The sequence below is a fragment of the Epinephelus fuscoguttatus genome, linkage group LG10 (assembly GCF_011397635.1).
Source record: "Epinephelus fuscoguttatus linkage group LG10, E.fuscoguttatus.final_Chr_v1".
In the NCBI taxonomy this organism is placed as follows: Eukaryota; Metazoa; Chordata; class Actinopteri; order Perciformes; family Serranidae; genus Epinephelus; species Epinephelus fuscoguttatus.
In genome coordinates, this window is record NC_064761.1 from 27,696,169 (window position 1) to 27,713,787 (window position 17,619).

Sequence of the window (17,619 nt, forward strand, 5' to 3'; positions counted from 1 at the left end):
TTTCATCTCTTGTAATTCCATTTTCTTTGTCTTTCCCTCTCCCAGGCTTGCACTGGAATTGACAACATTGCAGAGGCAATCACTCTGTTAGAGCTTAATAACTGGGATTTAGTGGTAAGTCCATTATCTGTAGGCTTTGGGCTTTGCTCTTTGACAGACAGGCTTAGTTCATCCAGAGTACAAGTTCAAGAGAGCAGTTAACATCCAATAACACACACACACACACACACACACACACACACACACACACACACACCCTGTGTAATATTTGTCACGGCCAAATTATTGCTTCATTTCACCCAGTATGTTTTGCGGAGCAGGCAGCATCTTGGCCACCCTCGCTGTGGCGACTGTAAGAGAGAATGTGTCCCGAGAAGTGTGGTGAATGTTGACTTGAGAGATAATGTGTTCTGCCAAATTTGTATTAACTCATGATGAGACTGGAAAAACAAGGAGCCCTTTACAGTGCAGTGCATATTGGAAGGGGTCAGTCTATATTTAGACGGATGCTGGCAGGAGTTCAAAGCAGGCAGCAGCAGCAGCAGCAGTCCAAGCAGTAGCAGGACAGACAGTGGAGCCTGGACTCACTGCACCTGTAAATGTGATGACTTGCAGTTCCACTGCAGTAGCTGGTAGGTTTTGTAAACATTGACAAAACAAATTTGCTTGTGTGCTTGTGTATACTGAGTGTGGGTGGAGAGTGGGGCAGTAAAAAAAGATTTAAAGGGATACTCTTGAGCAGTCTGTTCCCCAGGATGTTGTTCAGCAGTGCAGGGAATCGTTTAATCCACCCAAATGACTGTGGAAACAATATATGCATTTATTAATGATGGCATTTGCTGTGTAACATACTGCCTTTGCTCTTTTCCAATGGATGTTAATGTTTTGCTTTATAAAAGGGGATGGTGGTTTTATTTCAGGGGCAATAATTTGAGGCAAAAATATGCAAAATAAATAACAAAACATCCAAAGAACTTCTAAAACCACTCATGCAGTATAATCCATTCCTCTTCTACCCTCTTCAATTTGTCAAAATCACTTTCTATCCTCGCATTAGCTATCTCGACCACTTCAGTTGTCTTCTTTGGTCTGAACTCCTAATTTAGTTTACTCACGAGCTTCCTCGATAAGCAAAGCACCAGACTCAAACAGTCAGTTACCACCTGACTGAATGTTTGTTTACTTACCTTTGTTTCTTCATGTCATACTCTCAACTTGTATCACCTAAAATGAGTGGACTTTAAAGGACGTAGCCCCCTTTTTTTCTTTAAAAAAAAAGAAAAGCTAATTATAATTTTTTCCAGACACTTTTGAAGTCTAGGTGCTTTATGTAGCCTTTACTCAAACCTGTTTGTACTGCAGAGCATCATATTGTGGCAGCTGCATCTAGCAACAGTTGTCAGTATAGCTGGCGAAATCAACACTCTGCACCTCACACTTTTGCTGCTATATCTTAATTAAGACACTCGACACTTGATAATGTAAATTATTATGAGCTATTTTTGTTCTCTATCGTGTTTGTTGAAGCCAAAGTGTGGCCACACAAACAGCTGTGCTCTGTTGGTGTGGAGTTAAACAAGTGACCTTATCAGACCTCTGTAGCCCGCCCCTCATGTCTGCTGCAGGCTCGAGGCTACCCCAGATGCTAGCATTACATACCTCGAACGTCTACTTGTCAGGCTGAGAAACATGAACGTCTGCAGCCCCATGCTGGCCAAAATCTCGGTCTACAATGGACTTGTGGTTGAGGGCTTAAGGGAACCAGTTGCTGCTAGATTTTTTTGACTTGTCATAGTAGGAAAATGAGAGGTGTCACTGATTACATTAACAATGGATCTGTTCTATTCAGTTGTCCCATTAAGCCACAACAGTGTGACAGTGACCCAGCAATACCAGGACCCTGACACTGGTGCAGCTAAATGGGATTTAGTCATCATTAATTTCATTTTCACAGCAGTGCTTCTCCTTCTGTGGCATGTCAAAATATCCCCCATGAAGAAGACCTGACCTCTCCTTATTGGATTCACATATGACACTGACAAACAATAAAACCAGTGAGGTTGAAACTATGACAAAACATTTATGAATAGCACAGAGAGGCAAGAAACTAAGGACTGTAAAAGTGAGTCCTTCTGTGCGCAGAGTTTGCATGTTCTCCCCGTGTCAGCGTGGGCATCCCCCAGGTACTCAGGTTTCCTCCCACAGTCCGAAGACATGCAGGTTAATTGGTGACTTAACATTGACCATGGGTGTGAATGTGAGCATGAATGGCTGTCTGTCTCTATGTGTCAGCCCTGTGATAGTCTGGTGACCTATCCAGGGTGTACCCTGCCTTTTGCCCATTGTCAGCTGGGACAGGCTCCAGCCGCCCCTTGCAACCTTCAAGAGGATAAGCGGTTATGGAAAATTAATGAATGAACAACTAAATTTAAAAGAGGAATCTTAAGTATCCAGAGACTCCTGTTCAGTACTGCAATGGAGTATTTTTAATCCTGATCACCGTCACAACAGTTTGTGACACTTTAAGCACAAGGAATGTGTGACTTCCTGGTAAACTCATCATTAAGATGTACATGCTTTACTTTAGTGCCCAAAGATAATGATAAGGTGCTGCATTAGGGGTCAACCGTGAGACATTAAGTGTGATTGAAAGGATTGTGATGTCCGTGTCATGAATCTCGCTGAAACTAAAAGTGCCTTGTGGAGTTTTTGACCTCGATTAGCACTGTGGAGCTGTTTTTCTACAAGTTCAGTTTGGGCACATGCCTGAGGATCCACATGTGCGGGTCACACAATATAAAATATTGCAAGGTTTTCATACTATTCCACAATCAACACGGAGCAGCACTGCACTGAGATATGCAGCAGTGCGCCAACAAAGGCAGGGATAAAGAAGACTGCTAGCATGGATGTAAACACTGCTGGATTTAAATTACTTGAAACATCAGGAAATGATTTTAGTGACAAACTGTTTACAAGAAAATTCAACAGGGCACCTTTAATGTTTGTGTACTTTTCCCTAACAGCAAGTCAAGTAGCATTATCTTGTTGAACATATCCATCCAGCATTACTTTAGAAACAGACCACCACTACATTAGTTTGTTTGTTAGTGTTAATGTGAGACACTTGCATGTGTTTTTGCCGTCACAGTTTTCCTTCATTCAGTACAAAAAGAATAGGCGATGTGATTATGCCAGCACATAACAACTTCCTTCGTTTTGCTTGTTTTGCAGCGAAGAATAGTGAGCTTTCGAGAGAAATCCAATCAATTGTCCATACAAACAAAAGCTCAGTGCAAAGCTGACAGTGGTTACTGTCATGTTTGTCCTTTCAGCTCTCTTTGTTCTGATCAGCCACGCTATTTGAATATTCCACCATTCTCTGTCACATTTTGTGAGGTTTAGTGTGAAACCTCTCAGCCAGTGAATATAACATACACTTTGACAAATGTAATGTCACCAAAATATAAACGGTAAATTATGCCTGGTTACATGCGGACTGGTGGGTTGTTCAGCCATCATCTTTAACGAAAATATATTATTTTGTAAAAGATGATGTATATTGTAAATATATTGAAGTGACATTTTAATTTTTAATTGTCATATTAGTAATAAAGCTGGATCAGAAAACTGACATTTTCAACATATTTATGTCATTTAAAACAAATAAAACAGTTAATATTTGAAATGTATTTGAATACTTGAAACTGTATTTTCTAGATCTTAGATTGTTTTTTGATGCTAGTTTCATGATTGTGGTGAATTTCTTCCTGATAGTATAGCACCATTAATTAATAGGGTGTTCTGAATTACTAGTTAGCAAGTCTCAAGTTTTGTCTTTGCATACACACAAAGCATTTCATGACCAAATTATTGGAACTTTATGACAGCTATCTTAATTACTGTCAGAATACTTAGAAATATATACTGCAACATCTGCCAGTCTCTTTGAAACGTGCTCCTTGTGTATTTACTGATTAAAGAACATTAATACAATACAGAAAGTAATACAGAAAATAATTTACCTCCACTTTCATTACAGGCAGCCATCAATGGGGTGATACCACAGGAGAACGGGATCTTACAAAGGTAATAACCACGTTGCCGCACATTAATGTGAAAATGTATCACCTCACTCTACAACACTGAACAAATGCGACCTGACTTTGCTTGTCTGTTCAATGTGCTTTCTGTTGTCTTATCCAAAGTATGGGACAATGCAGAGGAAATATGAATAGTTGGTTTGGGACTGGGGATACATGTCACTTAGAAATATATGCCAGTGACAGTGTGGATTATCATGTAACCCAACTTTCAAACAGTGCAGGAAATGTGAAACCACAGCCTGATTGTGTTAGCAGGAAATTGAATTCCATGTATCCATGAGCTTGGCTTTTACGCTGATTACAGTGGGTGCAGTTTGTCCACCACTTCGTGCAGAACTGATGAGAATACCACCTGCAACCACGACGAAACATAACATTTGTCTGATAAAGATTAAAGTATGTGTTGTGTAGTTACACATCCAGGATATATCACTCGCAGAGATGCTGCTGAGTTGGAGGTTATAGCTCCTGCTATGGTTTCATTCTGTTGTTTAACAGAGGAATAGTATAAAAGACACTGCAACTGCAAGGAAACTTTCAGCCAAGAGTGGAGTTGTACACAGTTTCTGAATAGAAAAGGTTTCTTTAAGAGGCTTTGAGCCCTTCACTTTCCCTCAACGGTTAGTTTACACTCTTGAATGCACTGGGCTGATCTGAACCCACTCAAACTGGAGACGTTCTGTTAAACCGTTTTATTTTGTGTACACACTTGTGTGCATGTGTGCGCATGCATGCATGTACTTTAGCGCGGTTCAGGCCCTTGGACCATGAGAATATTGCCGGTCTTTCTCAAGGGCACACATTGCTATGAATGGAGGCTGGCTGGCAGCGTGACCAGCAGCCAACACATTTACTAAGTGGCTGGCACTGGTATGAGTAGGCTGGCATTGCCCAGTAAACAGACTCTGATGACGTGACCTGAGCTGGAGCCAGTTGGAGGCTACGCCAACGCTAAAATGCATTTCCCTCCTCCCTTGTGTCCTCTTTAGTGAGCAGGTTGGGAATTATAAGAAGCTTGCTTTGTTGATCAGTAACCAAAATTCCTCAGGGCGTGAGGGCATCAAATATTACTTCCTGTGAGGACTTGATGAAAATGCTGAATCCCCTATTGAACTGGGTCACTGGTGTGACAGTTCGTCAGTGGGTGAAATGCTCAGCAGCAGCTCTGTCTGCGTTGGGACACCTCTTGGACCACGCAGGAAAACAGTGCAATCTAGATGTAGGGCAGCATGGAACTACGCCCAAACAGCAACAACGGACAATTTAACGGCCTTTCAGTGTTACTGTGCCAAGTTTCGGTGAAAGTTCAGGATCTTTTTTACTTTTGAGAGCTCACACTATACACTATTATCTTTCTCAGATGCTTTTGGGAAGTGTAAGAATCCTCTTGGCAAGATCTCTCTCGTTTTCTTTTGCTTCTCAGAGTAAAAATGTGTCTCATTTGTGTATCATCTATTTCCCCACAATGCATTTGTGACATGATAGTAGTTGTCGATCTTGTTCACTTTAGTGGCAGTTACACTTGTGTCAATAGTCTTATTCAAATACTGCCATGAATCAGGTTTTCCGTATTGACTTGTCCTCACGGCAGGTCATGCTTTCTGTTTGCCCAACCTTGCAGTTTTATGCATTCAGATGATTTTCAGATGTTTTCATAATAAAACAGTAATGCATTTTATTTATAGGCGCCTTTCAAAGCACTCAAGGACACCTTACAAGACAGCAGCAATGTATCCATAGATTATGAAGTCAAACAATGACATAATATACAGTAAAATGACTAGAAAAGAAATCACAATTCTAAATATTAGGGATAAAGTCATCATTATAAAATCACCATCAGTGCAAGTCTCAATATGTGTGTCACCATTAAATCACACTGAATATGCCAGCTTGACAAGGTGTGTTTTCAGACGGGATTTGAAAGTGGAAGGGAGTCAATATTTTGAATGTCGTTGGGGAGGGAGTTCCAGAGGCGGGGGGGCAGAATGACTGAAGGCTCTTGAACCTATGGTAGTCAACAGGCAGATGGTGTAGATGGTGGAGTGCAGAAGAGGATCTAAGAGTGCAGGAGGGTGTGTAGATATGAAGAAGCTCAGACAGGTAGGAAGGGGCTTGATTATGAAGGGTCTTAAAGGTCATGTCACAAGGAGGGATTGATTTGTTATTTCAGATCCATTAATTCGCACACAGGGTTTAAATCAGATAAATTGTACACCCATTAAACATTTTTTTTAAAAAATGATGTCACAACAGGTTGACACGTAGTGATTTCAGTGTGCAGTTATTGAATACTTGATTACTATTTTTCGGTAACTATTCTAATTGTCAAATTATGAGTTTAGGAAAGATTTGTATCTTCTCCACTGCTCTCGGTCTTCAGCCACTTTTTCCAGTTCCATCTGGATGTCCTCTATTTCTTTTGCCGTAATATCTGTTGACGACCTCCAGCTGTCTCCCTCGTGCTCTCTTACCTTGTAGGTTCGATGTTAGAGCCTGTCTGGTTACACTGGTTTTGATTTTGGGTGTCTGTTCTCTCTCAGTTTGTTTTCTCCCACAGATTTTCATTTCTGATGATGTTTGGCCAGTGTATCTTCAAGATGCTTCTTAGGCACTTGTTGACAATGGCCTGGGCGTTGTTGGTAGAGGATTTTGTTATTCTCCATGTTTCCGAACCGCAGACCAGCACTGATTTAATGTTGGTGTTGAATATCCGGAGTTTTTATGCTTTGGCATATTGTCTGTGAGTTCCAGATGGGCGGGCCTTAGCGTAACAAAAGTTGTACTTGCTACCATTTAGTTGGGTTAATTTCCAATCCTATTGCCTCATTCTGTACATAGAGGTTTTGTGGCTGTTGACAGTCAACCTACGCCTCCGGAGTCCGGAACAGTGGCCTCTCTAATGTGGTGGGCCAAATAAAATACAGCCTTTGTTGATAAGTCTGAGTCTGGCACTCTGTTCTTGTGAGTCAGTTGCTGCATACACTTTAATAAACAAAGGACACACTTTGTTCATGGGAGTGAGACAAAAAGACATTATTTACGGTGTTGTGTGAAACGTGGCTCATACACTGAACAAGCAGCAAACAAAAGCAGGGGACTGAGGAAGGAGATGTTGTAAGGGAGGATGGGAGGAAGAGGCGTTTGTTGTTGGTACATGTTACTGTCTTGTGGTTACTCCTGTTCGTCCATGTCCATCAGGGTACAGACAAGGACAAAAATTAGTTTGATGTGGCTTCAAATATATCGAGATATTTGTGATAGCATGGTTATGTTTTGGTTCTTCTGTTGCCCACTTTTTTGTCCTCCATGATTTTTAAGATATTCTGTGAAGACTGAGTATCAGTCTTCCGCACCGTCACTAACCCTGTCACTTCTGTGCAGTAACTTTTCCAGTGAGGCGAGCCAGTCCAGCATGTTCGGACCTCCCAGCCAATCAGAAGCAGCCGATGCAGCAGCAGGAGGCTCAGTTCCTCCCCCTTCCTCTTCGTCTTCGTCCTCCTCTCCCGCATCGTCCTCGACCTCAGCTTTTTGCCCCATCAACCCTTCTACCCGACACATTGTAGAGCGCCAGCCCCGGATGCTCAACTTTAGGGTGGAGTACCGGCAGCGCACTGTAGAGTTGGTACTGGAGGAAGGCAGCACAGTCGGTGAGCAACACACACTGTGTGTAAAAGTCACTATATCACATTGCCACTTTGTGCATGATAGACATTTTCCCCTGCATGAATCTGATTTACAGGAGAAATCAAACAAATCCTGGAGTCAGAGCTCGGGGTTCCAGTGTCCAAAATGCAGCTGAAGGGATGGAAGAGTGGAGATGTATCCGATAGTGTGAGTTAAACGACCTTATAAATGTTTGTGATGAAAAGAAAATGACAACCTGGCATTAAGAAAAAAAGAGATATGAACTGGTAGTCTTTTATAATTTCTTGCTATTATTTTGCTTTTGCAATTCTACTTTGTGTTCCGTGTTGTACTCTAACTCTGATAACTTTGATACCTACCCCACAGTAGTAAAACTGTTTGATGTTCCTAAAAACAAAGGGCCTCATTCACCAATATCTTCCACACCAATACCCATAAAAGAGCACAAGACTGCAGGGACGTGTGCACACACAGAAATCGAAAAGAAAAGTTGAGAGAATTACGTCAAGAATGCCCAGAGGAAAATCCAAATGGGGGTTGAGCACCGGACTCCAACCATAAAAAAACCTCAATAGTTCTGACGTGGAGGTACTTATGCAGGAAGCGAATGCTAAATGAGCTTTCATGTTTAATAGTGTCAGGAGTGAATATGAAATAACACTATAAAAGATGCATGAGATGCTGTTACTCGTTCAGTGAATACTGTATCTGGAGAATGGTGCACAGCTGATAAAGTTAAAAAAAACCCAAAGGTTTGATTTCAAATCTGAGACTCCCAAAAAATACTGACAAACAAAGAAGAGAGCCGCTGACCACTGGATGGTGACAGGCTTGCCGTTGTCACTCTTTTAAAAGAGATCCTCATCCTCATGGACCAGGGTACAATCTGCGACATCTTGAAGCAGCAGTAAATACGCCATTGGGCGAGCAGACCTAGGGTGCAGACAATGGCATATAAATCAGTCACTAATTATTAGATGGCATGGCTTCCAATCAACATAATTGAATGGAGTTGAAGTGTAAGTGTTGTTTTTTAATTTTAAAATATCATAATGCTCTGTAAAATAATAAAATTGATTATTAAAAAGTGTTATAAATGATGAAATGGAATTGTAACTTAAATCTTTTATATTATACAACGGCAGAATTTAAGAAAACATATGAACCAATTATTTTGTGTGTGTGTGGATACTGTTCTTACTTAAAAACAAATCCCAAATAAGAAAATATAGGTGATAGGGGAGAATCTTTGTGAAAACTCTTAAGAATGATTGATGAATGAGGCCCAATATTTCCAGTTTTGACCAAGAAGTGTGACAAAATATATCAAATCATGATCTCCACAGCTATAAATCCTTCCTGAAATCCTGTTTTAAAGCTGTACCTGTGTGTGTGCGTGTGTGTGTGTAATCAGACGGTGATGAGAAGTTTACACCTGCCTAAGAACAACAGCCTGTATGTCCTGACTCCAGACATCGCCCCTACTGCCAGCACCAGCAAAAACAGGTATTCAACCAAACAGTCAGCACTCTCACACTCTTCTTTTTATCTGTGAAATCATAATTTATCCTCCTTTTCCCATCCTACTACACATAACTTTAAAATTCTGCAGGTAGTGGTAGGAGTGTAGTACGTCATAGTGAACACTAGGTGTCGGTCTATGTCCAGTTACAGGTAAAGATGCATCCAGAATCCAGCTAGCAAATACCATTTTCACTGGTATATTAAGAGACATTTGACCTTTTGGTGCACATTCATTTTCTCACATCCATTGTGACATTTTGAGAGGAACATCTCCTGCTGCAATCTCTGTTGTGTAAATAATAATTTCCCCTCCCACCTTTGTTGCTTTCAGCCTGACATTGTTGCTTGCGTAAGCTTGTTTTGCATCATACATTTCATAAACTGTGCATATGACATCCACACTTTCTATCTGTTATATAGTACTTTAATTTATTTCAAACACACACCAGTCTGTCACATTAGTGATCGTACCCAGTGACAATAGAGATTTGTTGAGAAAGCTTCATTAAGCCAGTGTTCTCCACCCCAGAGTTCACTGTTCGTTTCAGTGAATCCGTGGCAGTATGAGCAACCTTTCCTTCTGAAATGTCAGACTGCTCAGTGTAAAGCCAAAGCAGTAATACAATCATAGGTGGAAGCTGATCATGTGATTGTCCTTTCATCAGTGTCAGGTAAACACCTCTGAAGAAGTCATAATTCTCCCTGCATTTCACCTGCGTATTGTACGGTGACCAAGGAGACCCTTTTTATTTTTAATTTAATCATAAGAGCATTTGACAGGGAAAAACAGACTATATGAGGGTACATACTTGTGTGTGAGAGAGTGTGTGTGGGTGTAAACAGGTTGGACTAAGTCATATTTGACAGCCGTGCTAAAAACACAGAAAGGGAATTCTTAAATGTGAGAAATATTAGGCAACTTGGGTCATATACAGGCAAACTCAGTTTATTTCATGTACGGCTTTATACAAGGCAGTTAAGAAGAGGATGAGCATTACAGCTGGATCACAATTCTTGAAATGAATAAATAATTTGGGTCCTAAGAAGTTAAAGAAGATTCTGTTAGAAATAATATTAGAAAATCATGACAGTGAAAACAAAAAGAGGTTAGTTTGGAAAATGGAAAAAGACTTTGATGACAACTTTTTAAATGATATCTATGCTACAAATCTGTGTTGGAGCTGGTTTTGAATCTGCATGGCTGTTGCCCAAATACATTTCTGAATTGAGACATTACTGCAGAAGAATTGAAAAGAGCTGTAGACAATGCAAAGCCGAAGAAGTCATCGGAGATCGAAAGTATAACAAATGAAGCTCTAAAATCTTCCTCCTCTATCTTCTATCTTGAATATAGTAAAATTCTGTCACCATGATACAAATCCAGTATCCAAACTGTTCCAAAGTCACTGGGGAGTGACCCCATAATACCCCTTACTTAATTATAGGGGCATCAGCCTTGTTAGTACAGTTTACAAAATGTACTCTAATATACTGAACAACAAGCTTAAACAGGATTTAAAAATGACACAGGAAGTAGAATTGACAAAGGCAAATCCACTTTTTGCATGTTGTGTTGATTTTCAAAAGACTTTTGATTGCATTAATAGAGGTTTGCTTGTCTTACAATTCATGGAAATGGGTGTGGATGGTAGATTTTATAAAGCAGTCCAGGCCTTGTATAGTTGCAGTTTCGTGTGTTGAGATTAATGATATGATTAATCTATAAAAACAAGGTGACATCCACTCCAACTCTGCAATGTTTGTGAATGACTAGCTCCACAGATTAGGAGGTTACTTTAGGTACTTGGGTGATATTAAATTGGGTATTTTTATTTTACATTTTACTGATGTAGTTGAAGTCTGACCCACTGAACATGGCCGCTACCTTTCTCATGATGCGTTTATGACTTATGAGGTTGGAGTTGGGTTCCCTGTTGACTCTGTTGGGAGAGCTCTGACATCAGTGGTTGACAAGTCATATAAGAGAAGTGAATTTTCCATGAAATGGTTGGATAGAACCCTGAAATATTCTGGTGTAAAGTTGAGCAAAATTTGGAATGGCTGTTTAATGTTGAAGTTTGCTAACTTTGTATCAGAAGCCTGGAAAAGAAGGCATGATGGGTAATTTGATTAGTATTTATTCTGATTTCTCTACCTCTGTGTAGCATATGTTTTTGTCAGTGACAATAGACAATGATGGTTTGAAGATTTGATCGTGAAAGATGCTTAAGTTGCTTGTCTTTGTTTGACTTTCTCTGTTTGGAAATGTATACAGTAGGGATGGGACAATAGACAATTTTATTGTGGATCATGATAAAAAGCGCTACAATAAGTTGATCCTGGTGAATATTGATTATCGGGATAATCGTAAATATCCAGCATCATCCAAAGAGACGAAAGACCAAAAACAGGCTGCATACGTACCAACCTCAGAAAACGCAAAAGATCTTAATCAAGCATTGGCATATTTTATATCAAAAAATATAATGCTGTTTCAAGTTGGAATTCCTGGCTTTTTAAGATTGTTTTATTTTTCACATTTTTTTTGTTACTGATAAAGCTTGTTCACCAAAAAAAGATATGTGTCCTATCTGTCATTCAATAAAAATATTTATTTCTTAAGACAATGTAACGTAAAGCTATTCCAGTATGATTTAGTGCCATTTCAAGACTTTTAAGCATATTTTGATTGGGATAATATCATGAATTGCAATTACTTCAGCCAGAATAATTGTGACATAAAATTTTCAAAATGTCCCATGCCTAGTATACACAGCACTCTAGTCCTGGCTTATAAGAATTTATGTTGGTTCATGCTGGTTCTTTTGTTTATTCTAATGACTAATAGTGTTATGATTTTTGACAGTTGTTAGTTTAAATGCTGAATAAACCCATTTTGATAAAACATTTTTATGTAAAGACACCTTTTAGTGTGACATTTTGTGATTGCCAGTTTTGTATCTTTGAGTTGTTAAATGAAGTAGCCCATGTTATCTACATTTAAATCAGATAGGATCATAATAGTGTATGACTGATAATATTCAGTGGCACTTCTCTTAGATATTTTGCCTTAAATAGCCAGAGTTGTTTGTAGTCTCACATATAATGGCCCTAGTTTGTTTGTTGACAGTGGACTCAAAATAAAACTGTACTGTAACTCTCCCCATATTTCCTCATGTTAGCAGCCAAGCAAGCATCCACATGTCACCAGAACACTTGTAAAAGAAGTCATTTGGCAGTTTGCCGCTTTGCCTGCTAGTTAGGCTAAGTGGTAGTTATATTGTGTTGGCAGCTAATGGCCCTCATCTCCCCAGTCTTCCCTCCCTCTCCTCCCTCTCCTCGTCTTCTCCCCCACTTACTGCTGTGTCTTTTTAGCAGTGCCTTTGCCATTTCTCCAAGTGTTATCGATATCATTTTGGGTGTCAGGAGCTCATTATTCTGTGTCAGCTATTTTGGTGGAGGACAGTTGGCGCTGAATGGAGCGGGTGGGCTCCTGTGTGTATGCACATGCATTTGTGTATGAATGTGTGTGTGTATGGTGACCCTGCTGTCGTACTGGGAGAGGATAGGTGACAGATCTCAGAGAAGCAGGGAGGGCGCTCCCCTGCAGCGGGACCAGACAAGCTGTTAGCTTGCAGTAAAAATAAACTGTGGTCACACCGTAAATCCACAGTAAGTGCAATTTGTGTGCAAATTTGTTGCAGTAGACAGAGCTCAGTGCCAGTAAAGGCTCCACATTATCACTGCCATGCCAACTCCAGGTACTAATGTGCCTCTATAAAGTGAACCTATCTGAAAACAAAATTATGATAAACCACTTGATTGGGCTTTATATTCATTTTACTTTAACAACCTCACATTTACAGTATTAAACGTTTTCCCATTCTCAGTATTGCTCCAAGTAGAGTCTGTTACACACAATGTCTCTGTCTATTGTCTCTTTATTAAACTCAAATCACTGATTTCTTCTTTGTTTTTTTGGCGGCATGGCTCCCTATCAATGAAAATCTGTACTTGACTATACATTGAAGACATAATCTCCAAAAGACAGGCTGTGGTGCCCATGCCTTTTAAAGCTGGAGTGTGGGACTTTTACATATAAATGAACGTCTGTCATGTTCAAGTCTTTGCCAGAAGAGTTCACACAATGCTGATAAAGCCTCTTGCTGCCAGAGAACGCTCTCTGTATTTCACATGCTTCTTTTTACACAGAGTCTGCGCTATAGGGCCACTACAAAGTCCCTTCTTTATGTCGCTTTTGCATTTTTACACAGAGCCAAACAACGGCAGCATCGTGCCACTTAAGTGTGTGATTTGACGAGCTCCTGGACCTTGTTGTTTTTCCAGTTTGCGGACATTTACAGCTCCTGTTCTTCTTAGAGTTAGCTGCTAACTGCTACCAGCTTCTTTTAAAATCTTCCACGGTGGGTCGCATGCATAACACATGGTCAAAACGTCACACCTGTGCAACCCATGATCCCGTCCTGCCGGCTGTGCCTTTTATACAGACATTATTTTGGCGCTGTTACTAGCTCTGATGCCTGCTTAATGGCGAGGCAACTCTGTCCCCCCGTTCGCAGATTGTTCCTTTTACACAGAACCACAAGGAGGCATAACAGCGTGAATTTTCTGCCTTGAATTCCATTTCCAGAGCTATAGGGTTTGGTGTTCTCTGGTGACTTTCCCACACTGGTGCACCAGAAGTGATGTGTTATGCATCAACCAGCCAGAGTAAAAAGGGTTAGGAAGGGGGAAGAGACCGTAGTGATGGAGCAGCAGCGAGGAATATGGTGGAAAATCCTAAGATGCATCCAAGAACAGTTTCTGGAGAGGATGCATCAGATAAAAAAGAAACTCTGCCTTCAGAGGAAGGATTAAAGTTAAAAAAAGACTGGAAAAGAGCATTGGAGATGTGGCACGCTCACCTGCAGGTACACCTTATAAGCATATGTTGACAGTGTTTGTGTAATCACTCTCACTGGCAGAGGGGGGGAGACACAAGTTCCGCACTCCAGCTTTAAACTTGGCCACTGTAACTGGACTCACAATTATCAGTTTAATGTCAAAACTGCACCTTTGCCTTGTTTTTCTCTGCCGTCCTTCAAGTTTGATGCCTTATCCAGTAAAATCTGCTTCTTCACTTCTCCTTAAAGCAGGTGATTATTATCTAATTAACCATGATGATTAAATAAATAGATTCAATTTGTAGCTTTTAATAAATCGATGTAATGTGTATCTCATTTTCCTCTGTCCTAACTTAGATGCATGTTCCACACTCTAAAGCTTTTAACACACATGCAGCCGACAGCGATGTTGGCTTCAAATATTTATATGAGAAAGAGGTTTTTGTTGTTCAAAAAAATGTCTCCCATACACATCTCAAGACTTTATTGTTGCATATAGATCAAAGTTTTTGTATACCCGACATGGTGGCAGCACTGCTCAAAATGAGGCATAATTAACTTTGCCTCTTGTTTAATTTTTTAGGAAGGTGGCACAAGATGCACCTAAACAGCCAGTGCACAGGTGACACAGAACCACATTTTGTGCAACTGTGGTTTAGCCTAAATGAGTGAAATGCCACCGTGGGTAATTTGATTATATAATGAAACCACGATGAACATCTGAAAGCATAAGTGTATTTATTGTTATTACTGTTAGAACAAGCAGTGATGTGGCTACTAGAGCTGTTGTCCAAGAACTTGACCAAATCTGAATGAGGTTAATGAAACTACCACTGTCTCCAAAACTATATTTGTTAGTTTGTAGTTGCAGGCTGAAAAGACAGTTATCCACCCAAATTTAATTTCTCATTGTTTGTTTACTTCAAATTGTTGCTGAGTAAAAATGCAAATGTCCCATAAATGGTAATATCCCTGGCAATTACTTTGTCGAGCTTGGCTCATGCAGCACACACACCTAAACCAAACCGACTGATTAAATAGTGCTGCACTGTCATTATGATCCCGCTGAGTAAACTCCTCTTAGTTGTCTTGTTTGATTAGAAATAAATCTTGAGGCTTTGGGAGATTTTCCTGTGAGCACCAATCCATCTCAGGTAGTTATTTAGTTAGTGATGTGATGTGCAGTTAGCACTGCAGTGTCAAAGCCCCGTCTGAAGAAGGTTTTTCTCTGTGGCCATGTTGATGACTGCCTGTGAATACAAGAGGGTGTTGAGGAGGACCTAATCTCTTGCATAAATGATGAAGGCCTGATGAATATTTCAATGGAGCCTGTTTCCTTCCTCGTTTATTCTCCGCTCGGCTCTCAGGAAGGGTGTTTGCCAAGGAAAGGTTATTTTAATTTGAACTCTCAAAGAAATTTGAAATTGCAAAAATGATTCATTAGGTTTTGTGTGGGTTTTTTTTCCCTTCCTGCAGCTTCCTGCACCCCCCTTCCTTGTCAGCTATCTAGTAGCAGATTCACAGATGCTTTGGGTGAGATAGCTAGCTGGTTAGCTAAAGCAGCCCTGATGGGAAGTATCTAACAGTTAGCATGCTGATTAACTTTGGGACGAGATGGCAGACCAAAACAGAGCAGAGCCTCACCGGTTTCGCATCCTTCTGCTTTGTTGCGGATGCAAAATGTGGAAGAGGTAAGAAGACCTTGTGTGTGCTTCATGACCTCTTCTGTTCCTATTAGAGGAAACACGCTCAGTCAACATGTACTCTCCTGGTCAATGTGTTTTTATGTGTGTCTCTTAGCAGATGAAACACACGCATGATGGTAGTGAGTATGTGTCAGCGTGTGACAGGTTGAGGAGAATGTGTGTGTGTATGGGTATTTGTGTTTTGCAGGCACATGCCACAATTTGTGCATGTGTGTGTGTGTGTGTGTGTGTCTCTGTGTCTGGCAGTGCTAGTTTAATAAGGTCTAGAGTCTGCTCTGTGCCGCGGGGACTCACAGCTTAGGCGATGGGCTTACCTCAGAATGAAACCAATCTGTTTAGCCTGCTCTTCTCCCCTGCAAAATGCTCCATTTTCTCTGTCCATAAAGTTAAATGACATTTTCCTCCCGGCACCCTTATGCCATGTCAAGTACCTCCTGAGATGTTGCAGGCCGACCTGGATGTCACGAGTGTGTGTGCTGAGTGAGAAAGAGACCTCTGAAGGCAGAAGCAAACACTGAGACATCCACATTTCAACCCAGTGCTGCTCGAAGGGCTCGCTTCTATCAGAAGACAGCTGCTTTGAAAACATCGATGGTGAAAGCAGTCGAGACAAAGGGATATTAAACCTGAAACATGGGTGTTTTGTTTATATATGAACCAGCAGGCCTCTTCAGACAGATGGGACATTTTTCCCCTCTGAATGCATTTGATATTTTGAGTAGCTATATTTGTACTATAGAGCACAACGAGTGATCCGATTTTTCAGAGTAAATCTTGAACAGAACTCCACCCACACATGCACCAAATGGCTCGTCGGTCTGCCATAAATGACTGATAAGATGTTCCTTCTTTGCTTGGAAGGACAGAGTAACACTTCCACTCAGTTTACCCTCTATCTCTGTCTATTTAGGAGTCTAGCCGCCTGCCAGCAGTAGCTCGGGACTGTGTCCAAACATAATCATGATATTAGCTAGATCCTTATTTATGTGTCCCTACCCCTTCCATTTCTCCTCTCCCTCTCTCTCTCCCTCCTCTCTACTCACACTCACTCTCTCACACACACATGCACACACATCCTTCTGCTCAGCCCTATTACATATGCATCCATCCTTCCCACTCCACACATTTCCAATCTTCCTCAGTTAGCTACAACAAACATTACATTTACATATTGATTTCGTAGTTTTAGTCAATGTAAATATGCTGTCATTACAGTAAATTTGAGCTTCTGTTAACATAAGCTCGTCCAGATCTGCGCAGATTAAGGGTGTGATTGCATAATTAATGTGTGCGCTACATATTAATTCCCCCATCCCTCTCTTTCTCTCAACTCTTCCTCCTCTCCTTGGGTTCTGAGCCCTGATTAAGTGCCTGCTTCGGCCCTTAAGCCTCCCATTGATATTCAGCCGCACAGACCCAGCGTTTGCTCAAAACGCTACTTAACCTCACAGCTTATTGTAAATGAAGCTTCCAAAAGTTGATTCCCCCACCTCCTCCTCTCTACGTGAAGCACACAAAGTGTCTGCGTTTGCGTCACTCGCAGCGTCTCTGTCACAGCTGTAAAGCTGCTGAGCGAGCTATGGTGCCGGTCCAGAAACTCTGACCCGTCAGGGCCATTTGGAGAGATGGTGTCTTCACTGGCAGGTCTTCGCTTGCATGTAGTCAGCATGACATCCACTGTGAGAATGTGGACATCTCATACTAGTGGTTAGCTGTTAGCATCTGGCTATA

The 17,619-nt window shown here is 40.9% G+C and overlaps 1 protein-coding gene across 1 annotated transcript in view; it reads left to right on the forward strand.

Annotated features, from left to right (window-relative positions):
- The window catches only part of faf1 (Fas (TNFRSF6) associated factor 1), an 83,141-nt gene that overhangs the window by 3,719 nt on the left and 61,803 nt on the right, over window positions 1-17,619 (forward strand). The window contains exons 2-6 of the mRNA XM_049588705.1: window positions 46-114; window positions 4,043-4,089; window positions 7,491-7,756; window positions 7,849-7,940; window positions 9,169-9,260. Of these exons, the coding sequence (XP_049444662.1) occupies window positions 46-114; window positions 4,043-4,089; window positions 7,491-7,756; window positions 7,849-7,940; window positions 9,169-9,260 (566 nt within the window). The remainder of the gene's footprint in view (window positions 1-45; window positions 115-4,042; window positions 4,090-7,490; window positions 7,757-7,848; window positions 7,941-9,168; window positions 9,261-17,619) is intronic.